The 16,762-nt window shown below is 37.3% G+C and overlaps 1 protein-coding gene across 3 annotated transcripts in view; it reads right to left on the bottom strand.

Annotated features, from left to right (window-relative positions):
* Window positions 1-7,762: 7,762 nt before the first annotated feature.
* Window positions 7,763-16,762, bottom strand: part of LOC106089456 (protein single-minded) — a 108,324-nt gene continuing 99,324 nt past the window's right edge. For all 3 annotated transcript variants that reach the window (XM_013255312.2, XM_013255311.2, XM_013255310.2), the window contains exons 7-9: window positions 14,588-14,694; window positions 11,460-11,607; window positions 7,763-9,660 (exon numbers count right to left, since the gene is read on the bottom strand). In XM_013255312.2, coding sequence (XP_013110766.1) covers window positions 8,289-9,660; window positions 11,460-11,607; window positions 14,588-14,694 — 1,627 coding nt within the window. In that variant the 3' untranslated portion in view covers window positions 7,763-8,288. The remainder of the gene's footprint in view (window positions 9,661-11,459; window positions 11,608-14,587; window positions 14,695-16,762) is intronic.

A 16,762-nucleotide genomic window follows, 5' to 3' on the forward strand; every position in this document is an offset into this window, starting at 1 on the left:
AGTGAAGTGAAAGTGCAATGACAGAATTTTTGGCTAAAAAGAGAATCTAAGAGCTATAAATACACATATTCTTATGGGCATTGTCCCTTATTTCTAGGATAGAAGATGGTAAGTTGATGAATGGTGCACTTATTGACATCGGTAGAATTTTAAGACTTCGTTTCACGAGAAAAGCTTTAATAAGTGATTTATTCGATCAGTCAGCCTATAAAATCAAGAATCATAAAATTTTACCTAACACCTTTCTATTCTTTTTTTGATTTGCCAAAGGTGTAAATACTTTTTTTTAGGGATAAACAGAAAGCATGTCACAATTTATAGATAAACAATCTAGTTGCACCTGTCAATGTTTGCGTATTTAACCAGCTAAAACACAAAATTGCTGTCGTCGTTGTACTCATATATATATGTAGTGCATTGGAACAGCCGGCGCGGGCGCGTTATGAAAATTGGTTATTCAAAGGCGCCAATAACTCGCGTTGTCATATCGATTATCGTAAGCACTTAGTATTTAAGGAAGAACCGGTGCCGCCGGGCCTCTCGCTGAGACTTCAACGTACATCGCTGATTGTCCACGACTGCAATTTCAGTAGTCCGACTATCCGCAACTTTTGGATGCGCCCCTGAAGCACCCAGCGGAGCTTGATGATGACGATGAACTTCACACAAATCGCAGCTCAGAGTTTCAATCCGTGCTCATAGCCATCTCGTGCTTGGGCCAAGTTGTTCGATTGAATGTTCCGCATTTAGCGGAAAAACTCCTGTGTTCAAATTTGTGAAAAAAAACAGTCTGACCAACAATATAACTTGTTGTCTAGTACCACAATCTTGTCATTAAAGCTGTAAAATGAATGTGCAAAAAGAGTGGTCATGGAAATGATCGTTATTAACGGTCATTAAATTTGCAATGGTTTACTAAAATTTGGGAAACCCCACATTCTTTTGGGTGGTTAGACCGGATGCCGCGATTTTAACATTTTCGAGTAAATATATGGTCAAAATATAAGTTTTTGGCTGACTTGACATTCCGGTTTTCTTTTGCATAAACCATTAATTCATACTCTAATTGCCTTTTAGCTGGGTCACCTTCATTCATTCTAACAACATGACCTCACCAACGTAATCGTTTTAATTTGATAAACTTAACTATGTATGCCAAAGTCGTCATACAACTCGGGGTTCATACTTCTCCGATAGAAACTTCATTTTTAACGCCACGTGCTGCCTTGTCTATTTTCGCAGGTACACAAGCTTCGGAACCATACAACAACATTGGTTGTTTTGTTGTGTTGTAGCCACATAAACCCCTAAAAGTGAACTAGCTCGTTTCGGTCCATAGGACCGATCGCCGCGGAAACGTGATGGCCATTAGTTATTTAAAGGAGACAATAACACGCCTGTTATATTGAGCATCATAGACACTCAGTATTTAAGTATGAGCCTGTGCCGCACCCCAACCTGTGGACGCACAAGGTAGCCCCCAGCTAAGGTTCTAGTGAGCTAACGATGAACACCACACACATCGGAGCTCAAAGTTCTAGCTCGTGTGCTACTCATAGTTATCCCGTGCTGGGACCACATTGGTTGTTGGTGTTGTTGTAGCAGTGTGTTATACACTGAGGCGGCAGCCCTTGCCGACGAAGAACTCCATCGGGTCAATCCGGTACGTACAACCAGCTGCCATGGGATTGACCACATTGGTAGTATCAATGTCTTGTACCGCGAGATTTTTCCTGTCAAACGGTAGTGCCTTAATTTCTTAACTGCCTACATACTTATATAAAGCTATTAACCATTAGACAATTGCTGTTGTTGTTTAAGCAGTGTGTTGTACATCGAGGCGGCAGCCCTTGCCGATCAAGGATAAGGCTGCCACGGGATTGAGATAATTGCTGTGTTTGATTTTAGTGTAAGTCAGATGATCTGGATAGAATATCAGTGCAAAGTTGTACTGGTTGGTTATCGACAACAAGCAATAACAGATAATACAAACCATTAATCGCGATTTGCACTTTATAGTACTAAAATAAAACTTGCCAAATATTACTCTTCGTTTGATTCTAAAACTGGTTTCGTTCGTTTCGTTTATAGCGGTATTGAGGGTGATGTAATTTCGAATTTAATTTTTGCCAGAATTTAGTGGGCGTTGATACCCACAACTTTAGTTCATTTACGTTTTCTGTCACACCTGTTTGAACGACCTTTTTGTTAAATTTGTCACATATATATTTGTCCTTTATTTACAATTGGAGTATATTAAATGTGCAAATCAATCCCATGGCAGCCAGTTGTTCGTACCGGATTGACCCGATGGATTCCTTCAGCGGCAAGGGCTGCCGCCTCAGTGTACAACACTGCTACAACAACAACAAATGTGTAAATGCCAATTTGCCCATAAACATTCCATTAAGAAACTGGGGCAAATTTCTCACAAATCAATGAATGCTGTCCGATTTAATTTTAATCTCAATGATAAGGCACCTCCATTTTATAGCTGAGTCCGAACGGCGTGCCGCAGAGCGACACCTCTTTGGGGTGAAGTTTTTACATGGCAAAGTACATCAGAAATGTCGCCAGGATAAGGAGGGGATAACCACCACTGAAAAATTTTTTGATGTAACTGCCAGGATTCGCATCCTGGCGTTCTGCGTCATAGGCGGACATGCTAACCTCTGAACTATTGAAATATATTTGATATATTTCAATAAAATATGGCCAATAGTAAACTATTCAGTGTGAACATAGGGCATCAACAAGGTTTCGAGCTCTATCGTTGGTCAAATCCTTAGCTTGATTCCAAGATATATGGTTTGATTCCAACTCTCTTTTCGTGCAACAGATCCATGTATTTTTCGGGGTGAATTTACCAAGTCTAAAGGGGCTTTGACTAGGCATTATCATTTCGTTGACTTTAGATTTTAAGATCTCACACAGGACATTCTAAAGTATTTTTTATTCGATGAGAAGAAGACTCATTCCTTTGTAGCAGCCAATATAGCGTCTCATTTATTGTATACGGGACCTAGTGTTCTAAGGTCTCAATCATTGGGTAAGTGTTCTTCTAACCATATCTCGCAGACGAGCTTTTGCATGCCACTCATCAACTTGTCGGCTCGCGATAATATAAGGAGGTTGGAGGCTCCCGTAGCGCAGAAGTAAGCATGTCCGATATGACGTTGAACGCATGGGTTCGAATCCTGCCGAGAACGTAAGAAGCAATTTTTCAAAGGTGATTATCCCCTACTGATGCTTGCGGCATTTGTGGTACTGTGGTATGTCAAAACTTCTCCCCAAAGAGGTGTCGCACTGCGGCACGCCGCTATATAAAATGTTTAAGGGTAAATTTGCATTTGCACACAGGCTGGAACTTGAGTTCCGATTTGTATGGTGCTCTTCGTTATCATGAGAAGTTCAGCTGAGAGCTACCGATCACTTCAACATGTTGCGGATAGTGGGATGTTCCGTTGGAGTAGCGGCAACTGCAGTCGCGGACAATCGAATGATAAGTTTCAGTGAGAAGCCGGGCGGCAATGTTTTCCTTATTTATGACAGTAGGCGAATTTCCCTGCAGCAAAGTCATCTATTTGATTTTACAGGTATGTCCGACCTTCATCCTGATTCCCGAACGTAACAATTCGCTTGCCCTCTCGACTTTACATTTCTCTCTTCTCTCCTTTTGTGGCGATATCTCTCCTTCGCTTGGTGCTTTGCTACTAACTGCAGGATTGTAATACACAGTGAGCATCAAAATGAAGTATACGACTTCCAGCTTCCGTGGAGTGCCATATCGTACATTTCTCGCTACGCTTCGTCGGATGCGCTCCTTCCCTTCAACAAGGCGATGATCGTATATTTAATATATTGAATGATGATGGGCTGAGGAAAGATGAGATGCATTATCTCATCTTTCCCAACTTGATCTATCTGGTTTCTCGTTGGCTTTGTGAATATCACGTTGTTGATATCTGGTGCTGCTAAATACAGCCCCAAAGTCCATTAGACTCAATCCATTATCGAATGTTCCCCCGTAGAGGGTAAATTTTCTGACCATTGAACCCAAGATACTCTCCCTTCCTTTTTATATATAGATTAATCGTCTAGCACAATATTAATGTTATGTGAGGGACAGTGTTCTTATGTCTCTCTATGCGCTCGTAAAATGTACCCATGCCAGGGCACATATAAAAGTGATGTAAACGTAATTGGCTTTTGAGCGGATTGTGGCAAATAATTTTCCGACTTCGACCTCCACTTAGGTTAACTCCGCAGCCCCGATCATAACTTTGGCGTAATTTAAGAGAACAGTTTTTATCGCGAAAAATTGCCTTGACGTGCCTTTCTGTTATAACTTTCAATTTTACTCTTCTAGTCTCTCCCTATGAAAAATTCGTTTAAAGAAGTTGTTGTTGTAGCAGTTTGTCGTATTCTATCTTTCGTCTGCCGGACGAGGTCAATTTCTTTGGATGCAATGAGGGGCGGTCATTCTCCAAGGACTACATTCACCCGGTAGCTGTTTACCGCATCTGCTACCGTGATTGCATGAATGTTATCTAGACCCGCTTGATCTAGAGGTTCTCTCTTGTAGCGCAAAACCTCATGCCTTAGATCTATCCATAAGATGATGATTCGGATGGTCTCTGCGATAACAGCCCAAAAGGTATTGCTTAGACAGCATGAAGTTATGTCTTCTCACTGGTAGAATCTTTGTCTCCTGATGAATGTGGTCCACATGCGAACTGAGGAGACAGCCCGTCGCAATTTGGATTTCTGACTGATCTGAATGTTATTCTACTGCGTGTCACAGAGCGGAGGAGACCATACTGGCGCTGCATAACTTACCACAGACCGGCCAATTGCTTTATTCGTGGTCAACAAGGTTTCTTTGTCTGCACCCGGCAAGTGACTTAAGGACAAGTGACTTAAGGACCTTGGGAAAATGTGTAAGAGCTACCAAAAATGACGCCAAGTATTTTGGGACACTTGATGGTCGGAATCGTTTCTCTACCGACCATAGTTATCTCAGCATTGGTGGCAGATATCTTCAGATTTCTTGCAGCGAAATATGAGACAAATTCGTTGAGCTGGACGTTCAACCTATCGCAGATATCAACAATGGGTGGGGGGCCTGATGCCATGATCGTTCAATCGTCCGCATATGATACGATCTCTATGTCGTCCGGAGTTGGTGGAATGGAGGATACGTAGAGGTTAAACAGTGCCGGAGATATCACCCCGCTTTGGGGAACTCTCTGTTTCACTCTACGGTGCTTCTACTTCTTATCTCTAAATTCCAGAAATGATTGGCGGCCACACAGATAATTTGCGACCCTGGCTGGAGGGACGTGTTGGCGTTGTCCTCAAATAGTGTGGCTGGCTGACCGTTTCGAATGCCTACGATAGGTTCAGTGCCACGAGGACCGTCCTATCACATTGCCTGGGCTGATTGAAGCCACGGCAAATGTGTGCGGTGATGACATGCAAAGCAGTTCTTTGTGCTTTGCAGTATTAGAAATCCATGTTGATGCCCGGCGAATGGAAATTCTTCTACGAGGCTCGGGAGGAGTAATGTCTCAAGCGTCTTTGCTACTGTTAAGAGAAGAGAGATCGGTCTGTACGACTCGCCCAAACATGGGTCCTTTCCAGGCTTCAGTAGCGGGATCACTCTGCCACGTCAAATGTGTACGGTGATGACATACAAAGCAGTTGTTGTGCTATGCAGTATTAGAAATCCATGTTGATGCTCGGGGAATGGGAATTCTCCTACGAGTCTCGGGAGGAGTAGTGTCGCAAGCATCTTTGCTACTGTTGAGAGAAGAGAGATCGGTCTGTACGACTCGCCCAAACACGGGTCCTTTTCAGGCTTCAGTAGCGGGATCACTCTGCTCATTTTCCAGACATCGGGAGCTATAAGAGTGTTCAAAGACAGGTTGAGGACAGTAGTAAGGTACTCAACTCCAGATAAATCCAGATTCTTCAACATCAATGTAGAGATTGCGTCGGGGCCCAACGCCTTGGATGATTTGGCGCCATGGATGACATTCTTCACTTCGCTGTCCCTTGACTCGGAGACCACGGATATGGCGAATAGCCCTCCTCCTTGCACTGTCACTCTCGGGGTGCACAATAAATTGACGGTTGAACAACCTGGCGCTTCTCTTAGGATCAGTCACGGTTACATCGCCAAAAGTGACTGAGGTCCTATCATCCCGTCTACCGGGGTTCGAGAATGACTTAACAGTAGACCAAATTCCGCTTATATTCGTTGACTACCCTGTTTATTTCCAGATTCAGCTCACTAATTCTGGGCTTAGTGGGGTCCGCATAACGAATACCATCACGCTCGTCTACGAGTAGCACTGCCTGCGACGGGAAATTGGGCCGTTTAAAGTATTTGCCAAATACAATGTAAGCTAGCTGATGTATAGCATACGTCCTAGACAAACTTAATGCACATTTGCTTGCTTATTACCGAAACTTTTATAAGAGCTGTATGCGGGAATAACATGATGGACATGGATTAAATTAAAATCGGAAAGACTGTGAAAACGTACTTTTTTCTTTCTTCATTAATTAGAGTTCGACAAGAGTTGGGACTGCTAGTGTCAGTTCTTTTAAGGTCTAAAGGGTACAGCATCGTACGGCAATTCTTGATTCTAACAGCGCCAGTGTTAGAATCCCCTGCATTTTGGTCTCAGTCTTAGTATATGAGTCTTCTGCTGGGCGTTGCCTAATAAGGTTGGCGAACATATCCTAATGAATCACATGGGGTCACACTAGAGCTGTTAAACTATCGATATTTGCAACAATCGATATTTTCGATCCTTCTCATAATAAATATCGATACTATCGTTTATTTCCCACCACCTATATTTGAAACGAATATTTAAAAGTAAAAATAAAGTGAGCGATTTATATAGAAGCAATATCAATGCGCAGACTGAATAAAATCAAATTTATCAAAGCCATTTGGAAGTCATGACAGAAATCATTGTAAATCAATTTAACCCCAATCGAAAGATTTTATCAATAGCGCCCTCTATAGGCGCAATGTGTCTTATAGGATACATTTAGTGTCGGTTAGACTATTTCAATTTAACCCCAATCGAATGATTTTATCAATAGCGCCCTCTATAGGCGCAATGTGTCTTATAGGATACATTTAGTGTCGGTTAGACTATTTTTGTTCAATTTTGCAGAAAATTAACTTTGCTGATAGTAACGATAGGAAAAATATCAATCGATATTCAGACAAAATATAAAATGTCGATAGTACCATCGATATTTTGCCAGATCTAGCTTAGCTTTGGCATTTCGAAAGTAGCGTTTGTAGGACGATTTTTATAAATGCTCCATTACATTGCATATGCATATTGTTACTGTGATTATTAGACACTGATTTGATTTGTTTTTTCATTAAATTATCACTTTATTATTTAGATTTAATTTCCATTTTTGTTTCTTTTTTTATTTATCAATTTATTTTTGTTTATAGAAAAAATTACAATTATGTATATAAATACAAATATTTGTGTTTTGTTGACTTTTTCAATAATTTTTCATTACCATTTATTTATGTATATAGTATGTATATAATTTTACTAATATTAAATTTGTTTTATATATATTTATATTTGTATTTTATTATTATATACTCTATGCGTAATAATATCTATAATTATTGTTATAATTAATGTTCATAAATACGTTAGGCATACACACACACTTTTCATATTAATTCCATAATCCTGATTATATATACAAATATTTTAACAATTATTTAATGGCTTTTTGTGGGGGAAAGAAGAAAAAATATGTATAAAAGAAGGAAACTAAAAAAATACTTTTTCAAGAAAATAGTAAATTTAGATTCTTAAATTTTTAGTGTTATAAATAAATTGGTTGGTAGCATTTAACAATTCGTGGTTTGAAGAAAAGAATTATATTTTAATAAATAAAAAGGGGTTAGTAATATGAGACTTAGCATATAACAAATAACTTAGTAAAAATAAAAAAAAAAAATTGCCACATTTTGGTAAGAAAAAAAGATTTGATTATAAGTTTTTAATAAATAAAAAAATAGTCCAAATCTATATAAAATAGCATATACAAATAGATTATGTGGCTCAGCCACTTTTCTTTAAACGCTCTCTCTGAACTTTTTGATTTTATTTACAAAAAAACTAAAAATTGCAAAACAGGGTGATGGCAACAATAACACAGGGTGTTTGTGTCTTTGTAACGGTGGTGGCTTTAAAAGATTTTGTATTAGGCTCCAAAATCTTTAAAGGTTAATGTACAAATTCATTGCTGATATAATGTTGAGGTTCCACTATCACACTCGTATAGTGAGGCCCATTGACATTTTTAAAACTCTCTGTGAAACTATTGGCCACAATGTGATGATGGTGCTGGTTTGTTTGGCCAACCTGGGAAGACTGTTGCTGCGCCGCATGCTGTTGTTGTGGCATTTCCATGGGCGGGAGTGTAAGGTGTTGCTGTTGCGTTGGACCCGTTTGTTGTTGATGTGCTGCAATTGTATCCAATTGGGTTAAATGCAAGGCCCCCTGATGATGATGGTGGGGTGAAGTTAACTCAGTTATTGTATTGCTATGTGGCAAGTGATGCTGTTGCTGCTGCTGTTGTTGCTGCTGCTGTTGGTGTTGATTGTGTGAGCTGCTGTCTGAAAAATAGTTCAATTCAAAACTATGACTGAGATCACTGTAAGTGGTTTGGGGCGAGGTTCCATTTACAATGGAAGCATTGCCCGTGGACAGCTGTCTTTCACTCTCGGAACTGCTCGAACAACTATTCGAGTTGGCCGAAAATGGTCGTATGAGCGATGCTGCCGATACGTCAACGGTGGCATCATAATAATAATTATTATTATTATTGCTGTAATACAAACTGGAGGCAGCGGCGGTTGTATTGGAAGTCGTATCGGGATATTGGTGCAATAACTCATGATGACCCAATGAACTGCTGGAGCTGACTATGGACTCGTTAACTGGATACAATTGAGTGTAGCTGAGGCCACCATCTTGTGGCGTCGCATGACCTGTCTCCATTAGCTCGTGTATGTGTTGCTGATGCTGTTGCTGTTGCATTTGTAAATGGTGATGTTGCTCATTATGATGATGGTGGTGGTGATGATGATGGTGATGATCTTGGAGTGCATGATGTTGCTGCTGCTCAACAAGTTGTATGGCGCCTTCGGGATGTGTACTGTGATGATGTGGTTGGTTGATGTAACCATTATTGTTGTTATTGCTAGTGTTATTGTTATTGTTGATGGTATTACTACTACTTGAACTTGAATTGGTATTTGTACTTAGCAGGGGCGTTACTGCCGTCGGCAGTTGGCCCATGGATCCGGTAGCCTCAAAGCAGGTTTCCATTTTGGGACTTGTACTGAGAACATTTGGCGTTAAGCTGGGCAAGCTGGGCGCATGTCTAAGTAGGCCATTTTTATTATTGCCATTGTTGCCACTACCGCTGTTACTATTGTTAATGGCAGCCACGGGATGGGGCACATTAGCCACGGCTGCCGCATGACCGGCATGTAAAGCAGGGGTTGGTATAGGTGCAGGTGTTGAAATGGGTTCGCTTTTAATGACTCCCGTTTGTATTTCATTTAGTACTAAGTCTTTGGCCTCTTGTTCACTGTAAAAATAAATAAAAAGAAAAATAAATTAATAGTCTTTGGCGAAAATTTTATTGAAATTTTGTATTTAGAGAAAATTTCATAGAAATTTTGCCTTTAGAAAAAATTTCATAGAAATTTTGTCTTTAGAGAAAATTTCATAGAAATTTTGTCTTTAGAGAAAATTTCATAGAAATTTTGTCTTTAGAGAAAATTTCATAGAAATTTTGTCTTTAGAGAAAATTTCATAGAAATTTTGTCTTTAGAGAAAATTTCATAGAAATTTTGTCTTTAGAGAAAATTTCATAGAAATTTTGTCTTTAGAGAAAATTTCATAGAAATTTTGTCTTTAGAGAAAATTTCATACAAATTTTGTCTTTAGAGAAAATTTCATAGAAATTTTGTCTTTAGAGAAAATTTCATAGAAATTTTGTCTTTAGAGAAAATTTCATAGAAATTTTGTCTTTAGAGAAAATTTCATAGAAATTTTGTCTTTAGAGAAAATTTCATAGAAATTTTGTCTTTAGAGAAAATTTCATAGAAATTTTGTCTTTAGAGAAAATTTCATAGAAATTTTGTCTTTAGAGAAAATTCCATAGAAATTTTGTCTTTAGAGAAAATTTCATAGAAATTTTGTCTTTAGAGAAAATTTCATAGAAATTTTGTCTTTAGAGAAAATTTCATAGAAATTTTGTCTTTAGAGAAAATTTCATAGAAATTTTGTCTTTAGAGAAAATTTCATAGAAATTTTGTCTTTAGAGAAAATTTCATAGAAATTTTGTCTTTAGAGAAAATTTCATAGAAATTTTGTCTTTAGAGAAAATTTCATAGAAATTTTGTATTTAGAGAAAATTTTATAGAAATTTTGTCTTTACAGAAAATTTTATAGAAATTTTGTCTTTAGGGAAAATTTCATGGAAATTTTGTCTTTAGAGAAAATTTCATGGAAATTTTGTCTTTAGAGAAAATTTCATGGAAATTTTGTCTTTAGAGAAAATTTCATGGAAATTTTGTCTTTAGAGAAAATTTCATGGAAATTTTGTCTTTAGAGAAAATTTCATGGAAATTTTGTCTTTAGAGAAAATTTCATGGAAATTTTGTCTTTAGAGAAAATTTCATGGAAATTTTGTCTTTAGAGAAAATTTCATGGAAATTTTGTCTTTAGAGAAAATTTCATGGAAATTTTGTCTTTAGAGAAAATTTCATGGAAATTTTGTCTTTAGAGAAAATTTCATGGAAATTTTGTCTTTAGAGAAAATTTCATGGAAATTTTGTCTTTAGAGAAAATTTCATGGAAATTTTGTCTTTAGAGAAAATTTCATGGAAATTTTGTCTTTAGAGAAAATTTCATGGAAATTTTGTCTTTAGAGAAAATTTCATGGAAATTTTGTCTTTAGAGAAAATTTCATGGAAATTTTGTCTTTAGAGAAAATTTCATGGAAATTTTGTCTTTAGAGAAAATTTCATGGAAATTTTGTCTTTAGAGAAAATTTCATGGAAATTTTGTCTTTAGAGAAAATTTCATGGAAATTTTGTCTTTAGAGAAAATTTCATGGAAATTTTGTCTTTAGAGAAAATTTCATGGAAATTTTGTCTTTAGAGAAAATTTCATGGAAATTTTGTCTTTAGAGAAAATTTCATGGAAGTTTTGTCTTTAGAGAAAATTTCATGGAAATTTTGTCTTTAGAGAAAATTTTATAGAAATTTTGTCTTTAGAGAAAGTTTCATAGAAATTTTCATAGAATTTCATAGAAATTTTAACTGTGCTCCAAATATGTATAAAAAGGAAAATAAGAAGTTTTAAAAAAGCTCAACTTACCTTAAAACATAATTCACACTAACAATGCAAACTTGACGTGATGAACGACTATTGTGCACCAGTGTGGCATAGGATTGCACCCAAACCCAACCTCCACCTTTTGTTAGGAAACGGTAATATTTGGTGGTAACTTGTCCTTTATACAAAACTGCAAAAACAAATGGACGATTGAAAACCATTAAATCAAAATATAATAAAAGTAATAAGAGAACCAACAGCCAACCAAAAACAATACAATCCTTGAAAGGCCACACGCACCACCACCATGCACTTTGGCTGGCATAAAAAAAGGATTAAATGATTATGAGCATTTATAGTTTGAGAGGTGGAAATGTTTTTACAAAACACCATGCAATGGATAAATAACATGAATTGAATAAATATAGTAAAAAATTTATAAACAAAACAAAAACATAAACTGTGTATGGTTGTTTTGATATCATATTGCTGGGGTGGAACGTCGACATAGCACCAAATAAAACAGAAAAAAACAGCTAGAAAAGGACCAATTTGTTTAAAGCTTACAGTTATTTAATGCGTAGTGTTGCCATAAGCACAAATTAGCCCAACATGTACTGAATTCCATAGTAATTGAACCAATTTACGAAACCCGGTTTCGAGTAAAGTTGCAAATCTAAAGGTAAACTTTTGGGTTTTAAGAACCCTCCGTATAGCATGGCGTGTATATTAGCCTAGTCATGTCGTTTATATCACCTCAAAGTATTGTTATCCGAATTCTTTAAAGTATGTACTTTAGGTTCGGTTGTTTCTTTAAGCTATGAAGCGGTTATCAAAGTTGGAATCTACGACGATTCTAAGAAAATTTTCACAAGAAACCTTGGGTCTGAAATCATCAGTCGGTTGGTATCTTTATATGGGAGTTGTATCGAAATCTGAACCGAATTTGAGGTGAACATTTCAGATGGATATTGGAACTTTCCATGTATGTATGGGAGCTATATATAAATCTGAACCGATTTTTACTAAAGTTCACGACATTTTCCTTTAGGCTAAGAAAGTGTTATAAAGTGTATAAATGATGTGGAAAGGAAACACAGATAGACAGACATAGCCAAGAATCCTTCAGCCTTTTCGCCTGGGCGTAAATAATAAATTAGTCGTCAATAAATAATTTATTATCCACGTCCTTACAAACGGTGGGCTTCATTTTGATTTTTGAAAACCGCTTGGTGTTTTTTTTGTCCACACATATTGTCCCACCCTAATACACATACATATATAGCTGATCGCTTTGGCGTACTTGTCCATTTGGTCATATCAAACCGTGCATCTGCTGAAATCACTATAGCGTTCATTCGAATGGATACTTCGTTTTAATGGGGGTCTAGCATGAGATGTTGTCTTATGACTTCTAGTGTGTTTTATAAGCATATATGGTCCTAAACGATCCAACGTTTGATATAGCCTTTATATACATTAATTTTCAAATCGGATTTCAATCTTAAGGGTGAAATTCATATCCGATTCGGCTGAAAATTACGTTTTGTTATGACTTCAAATATCCATGCCTATGTTGCTAAGAATAAATATAGGTCGAAAATCCGATGCAGCTGCTTTATAAACAAATTCTCAAATTTGACTACTTCAGCGCTTGAATGAAACGTTGACTGATATTGAAAATATTTTGCAATATGTGTTTGAATGCTCGAATGATGAACTTTGGACCAATAGTTTCTGCCTCTTGAGAACCCATCATGCGAAATTTCGAACTTTATAATCCTACAGCAAGCACTTCACCGGGAGATATTCTGCTCTCGTGAGTTCCAAGTCGGGGACTATCGACCCTATCGTCATCTTGTTAAGTGTTCGCTGCTACTGCGTTCTCCTTTAGTTGGACAGATGTTTTGACCTATCGCTCTAGTAAGTGAAGTGCCTTTCCTACCATCCTAATCTTGAGGAGTGCGTGTTATGCCTGATTAAAGTTCTCCGATGTCAGTTCCACTTTCACCTTCAGGCCTATCAGTCTGTTCTATGTTATGCGTAAAATCCTTAAATTGTGGAATCAATTGTCATGCTGTGGTTTATTTATCCCCCCTTGGAGGTCTAAGGACAGCCAGACCTATCATAGAACGATAGGTCCCATTTTCAATAGCAAGGATAGCTATATATTAACTTGGAATTCTCAGATTGGGTATATATAGTATATATATATATTCTAGTCGATTTAGCCATGTCCGCCTGGCTGCCGATATAGCCATGTCCATCCGTCCTTTCGTCCGCCTGTCTGTCGAAAGCACGCTAACTCTCGAAGCAATTAGAAGGTCGGAAGAAGGTTGGAATTGTAAATGGGCCATATGGGTCCATGTTTGGATATAGCTGCCATATGAACCGATTTTGAATCTTGGTTTCTTGAGCCTCTAGAAAGCGTAATTCTTATCCGATTTGGTTAAAATTTTGCATGACGTGCTTTATTTTGACTTCCAAATATGGTCCGAATCTCCTATGACCTTCAACATATGGTCTGAAATTTTACACAGCGGCTTCTCCTATGACCTTCAACATATTGTCTGAATTGGTTTATAGCCTGATATAGCTTCCGTATAAACTGATCTCCCGGTTATACTTCTGGAGCCTCTAGGGGGCGCAATTGTTATTCGATTTGGGTGAAATTTTGCACAATGACTTCTACCAACATCCAAAAATCCCATGGAGGCCGGTTGTACGTACCGGATTGACCCGATGGAATTTCTTCATCGGCAAGAGCTTTCGCCTCAGTGTACAACACGGCTACAACAACAACAACCAACATTCAAACCAAGAATAGCCCAAATCGGACCATAACCTGATATAGCTCAATTAGCTAGCTCTTATCCATTATCTATGTTTGTTTATGAAGAAATACCGAAAAAAGAGCTTTACAAATGCGATCCATGGTAAAGATAAGGCCTGGATGGACTGGATTAAATGTGTTGATTTTAGTTTTGTAAATTTTAATATACAATATATTTAATTAGTTTATAATATTTTAATTTTTGACGGTAAAAATTCCCAAAAAGTGTATATAAAATACGGCAACTGTAGTACGTATGTTTCAGAGTTCTATTGGTTGGGTGCGAGTAAAGAATTTGGTTTGTTTTCTCTCTTTTTCATGTTCTCTTTCTACTTACGTATTTGATGAGAAACACGCATGGGCAGTACATCCTGTACATGTATATACTGATACAGGGTCTTCTCAATGAGTTCCTGGGGTTCATAACCAGTAAGTTGAGATACTCTGCAAAGAAAAACAAAATTATAAAAATATGCACATTTTTTCATATTCTTTACAATGGAGAAAAACAACTTAAAAGAAAATCACAATGAAAGACGTTAAGGATATCCTTCTTGTTGTTGACTTAACTTTAATTCAATTAAATTACAACCCACACAAAAACTCTGAGCACTTCGAGAAAATAGCAAAGAAAACGGAAAGAGATATGCAAATACTCGTGTAACCATTGTAAAGGATACAGATTCATTTTTAATTGTCCTTTGTGGGGGAGGGAGGCAGCCACGCAGGCAATCTGTGGCTGAATTGCTTTTTGTGCCTATTTATCGGCACAATATGTTCCCCATCTGAAGTTTCTTTGTTCCTCAGTTTGTTTTGTTGTTGTTTGTATGAATTAACACCATAAGGGTAATTGTGCATCTCAATATCCTTCCAGTTTTCCCTGTATGTGAGTCTGAATTCTATTATTATTTGCCTTCCTTTTGTTCGATAGACAGACAATGCATGAATGAAGGAACGACAATGAATGAATGGACCGAGATACCGGCCGACCAACGGCTATGACAAAATCAAAGTTCTAGACAACAAAGCTTTCAAGTGGGAAATGATTTGTTTGCTTTTGCCATCGTTGGGAAACACTCCAGCAGCCAGGATTCTTTGTGTTTTCTTTTCTACGATTTTTTTGTTGTCGCTTTTTATGTGTTTGGCCAGGATTTCTTTACTTTTAACGACTTTGAGTTGCTGTTGTTTTTTTTTCTTTCAGTTAACAAAGAAAAGAGGAAGGACTTAAACGGGGGTTGGAATGGCAAATCCTTGGACTGCTAGTATTTCTGGGGTTGTTTGTATTTTTTTTTTCTTTCATTTGGAGCAGCTTGGGAGGAAGAAGGTGTAGATTTACTTTTATGGGGGTTGCTTTGAGTGTTTTTGTTTTTTTCATATTCCACTTTTCATGCGTATTCCTTCAACCTCCTTTTTTGTTTGGAGTGGACTGATAGCACAGCCTAGCCATAAGAAAAAAATGGCTGCTTTTGGTTCTAAAGTGAGTGGTGTTAGCGAAAGTGCCTTGATTAAATATTGACTTTGTATTAAATTTCCATAAATGAAAAACAGATATCAAAAAAGGCATCATATGACATAGGAGGCAAAGAATGGGCCTAAAGCTGCATTTAAATTTTACTAAAACTAGATTCAAGGACATATCAGAAAGGAAAATTTTAAAGTTTTTCTTTTAAGCATAGATCAACGTGAGCATAGATCATCTTTAGTAAAACTAAAGATGAAGTAAATGTTATATATTGTATATACAATTGAATTATAAAGCATAAGAAGAAAGACAACGTTGGTATGATGTCAGTTTTGTAAATATATAAATTATATCAAATTGGGGTTTTCTCCCTAGATACCCAAATTAAATTTTGAATTGAAAGTCGAACCCCAATTTCACGCAGTATCGACACACGGTATTATTACGTTATTAAGTTGATCATTAACATTGTCTAGATCAGTAATTTAATTCCGATATATTGCGACTTATTTGAATTTCGACGGGCTTGTACACAATTTGTTGTTTTTTTTTGTCATTTTTACATTTGCAAAGAAAAAATCTCCGATCATTGAGCTGGTCTCGAAACAGAAACAAACGAAAATTGCGAAATTTTATTATCTTGAAAATAAAAAAATTCGGCAGAGCCCGGCCGGGATACGAACCTGGGCACACGGAGCAACAGAGGGAGCCACTGCCGCTGCCTAGCGTTTGAAGCCATCAATACAACTTCCAACAGATGCACAGAATCATGTGCATATCATGGAAAAAGTGTAATTGTTGCAGACAAAAAATCTGTCATTGCACGAAAAACACATGCATTGACCAAAGCACAGCTAATAGAAGTGTTGTCTAGCGTGGTTAATGTGGTATTTGTATCATAAAGGCGTTTTCGCAATAAATACGATACAAATGCAACATTGAAGCCATCAAACCTAATATGGTTGAAAAGCCGAATGTCGTGGAGCTTAAACCAACCCACTGTTTGAAATTTCAGCCAAATCGGGTAATTAATAAAGCTTTTATGGGCTT

Source organism: Stomoxys calcitrans, chromosome 2 (genome assembly GCF_963082655.1).
Source record: "Stomoxys calcitrans chromosome 2, idStoCalc2.1, whole genome shotgun sequence".
NCBI classification, from domain to species: domain Eukaryota; kingdom Metazoa; phylum Arthropoda; class Insecta; order Diptera; family Muscidae; genus Stomoxys; species Stomoxys calcitrans.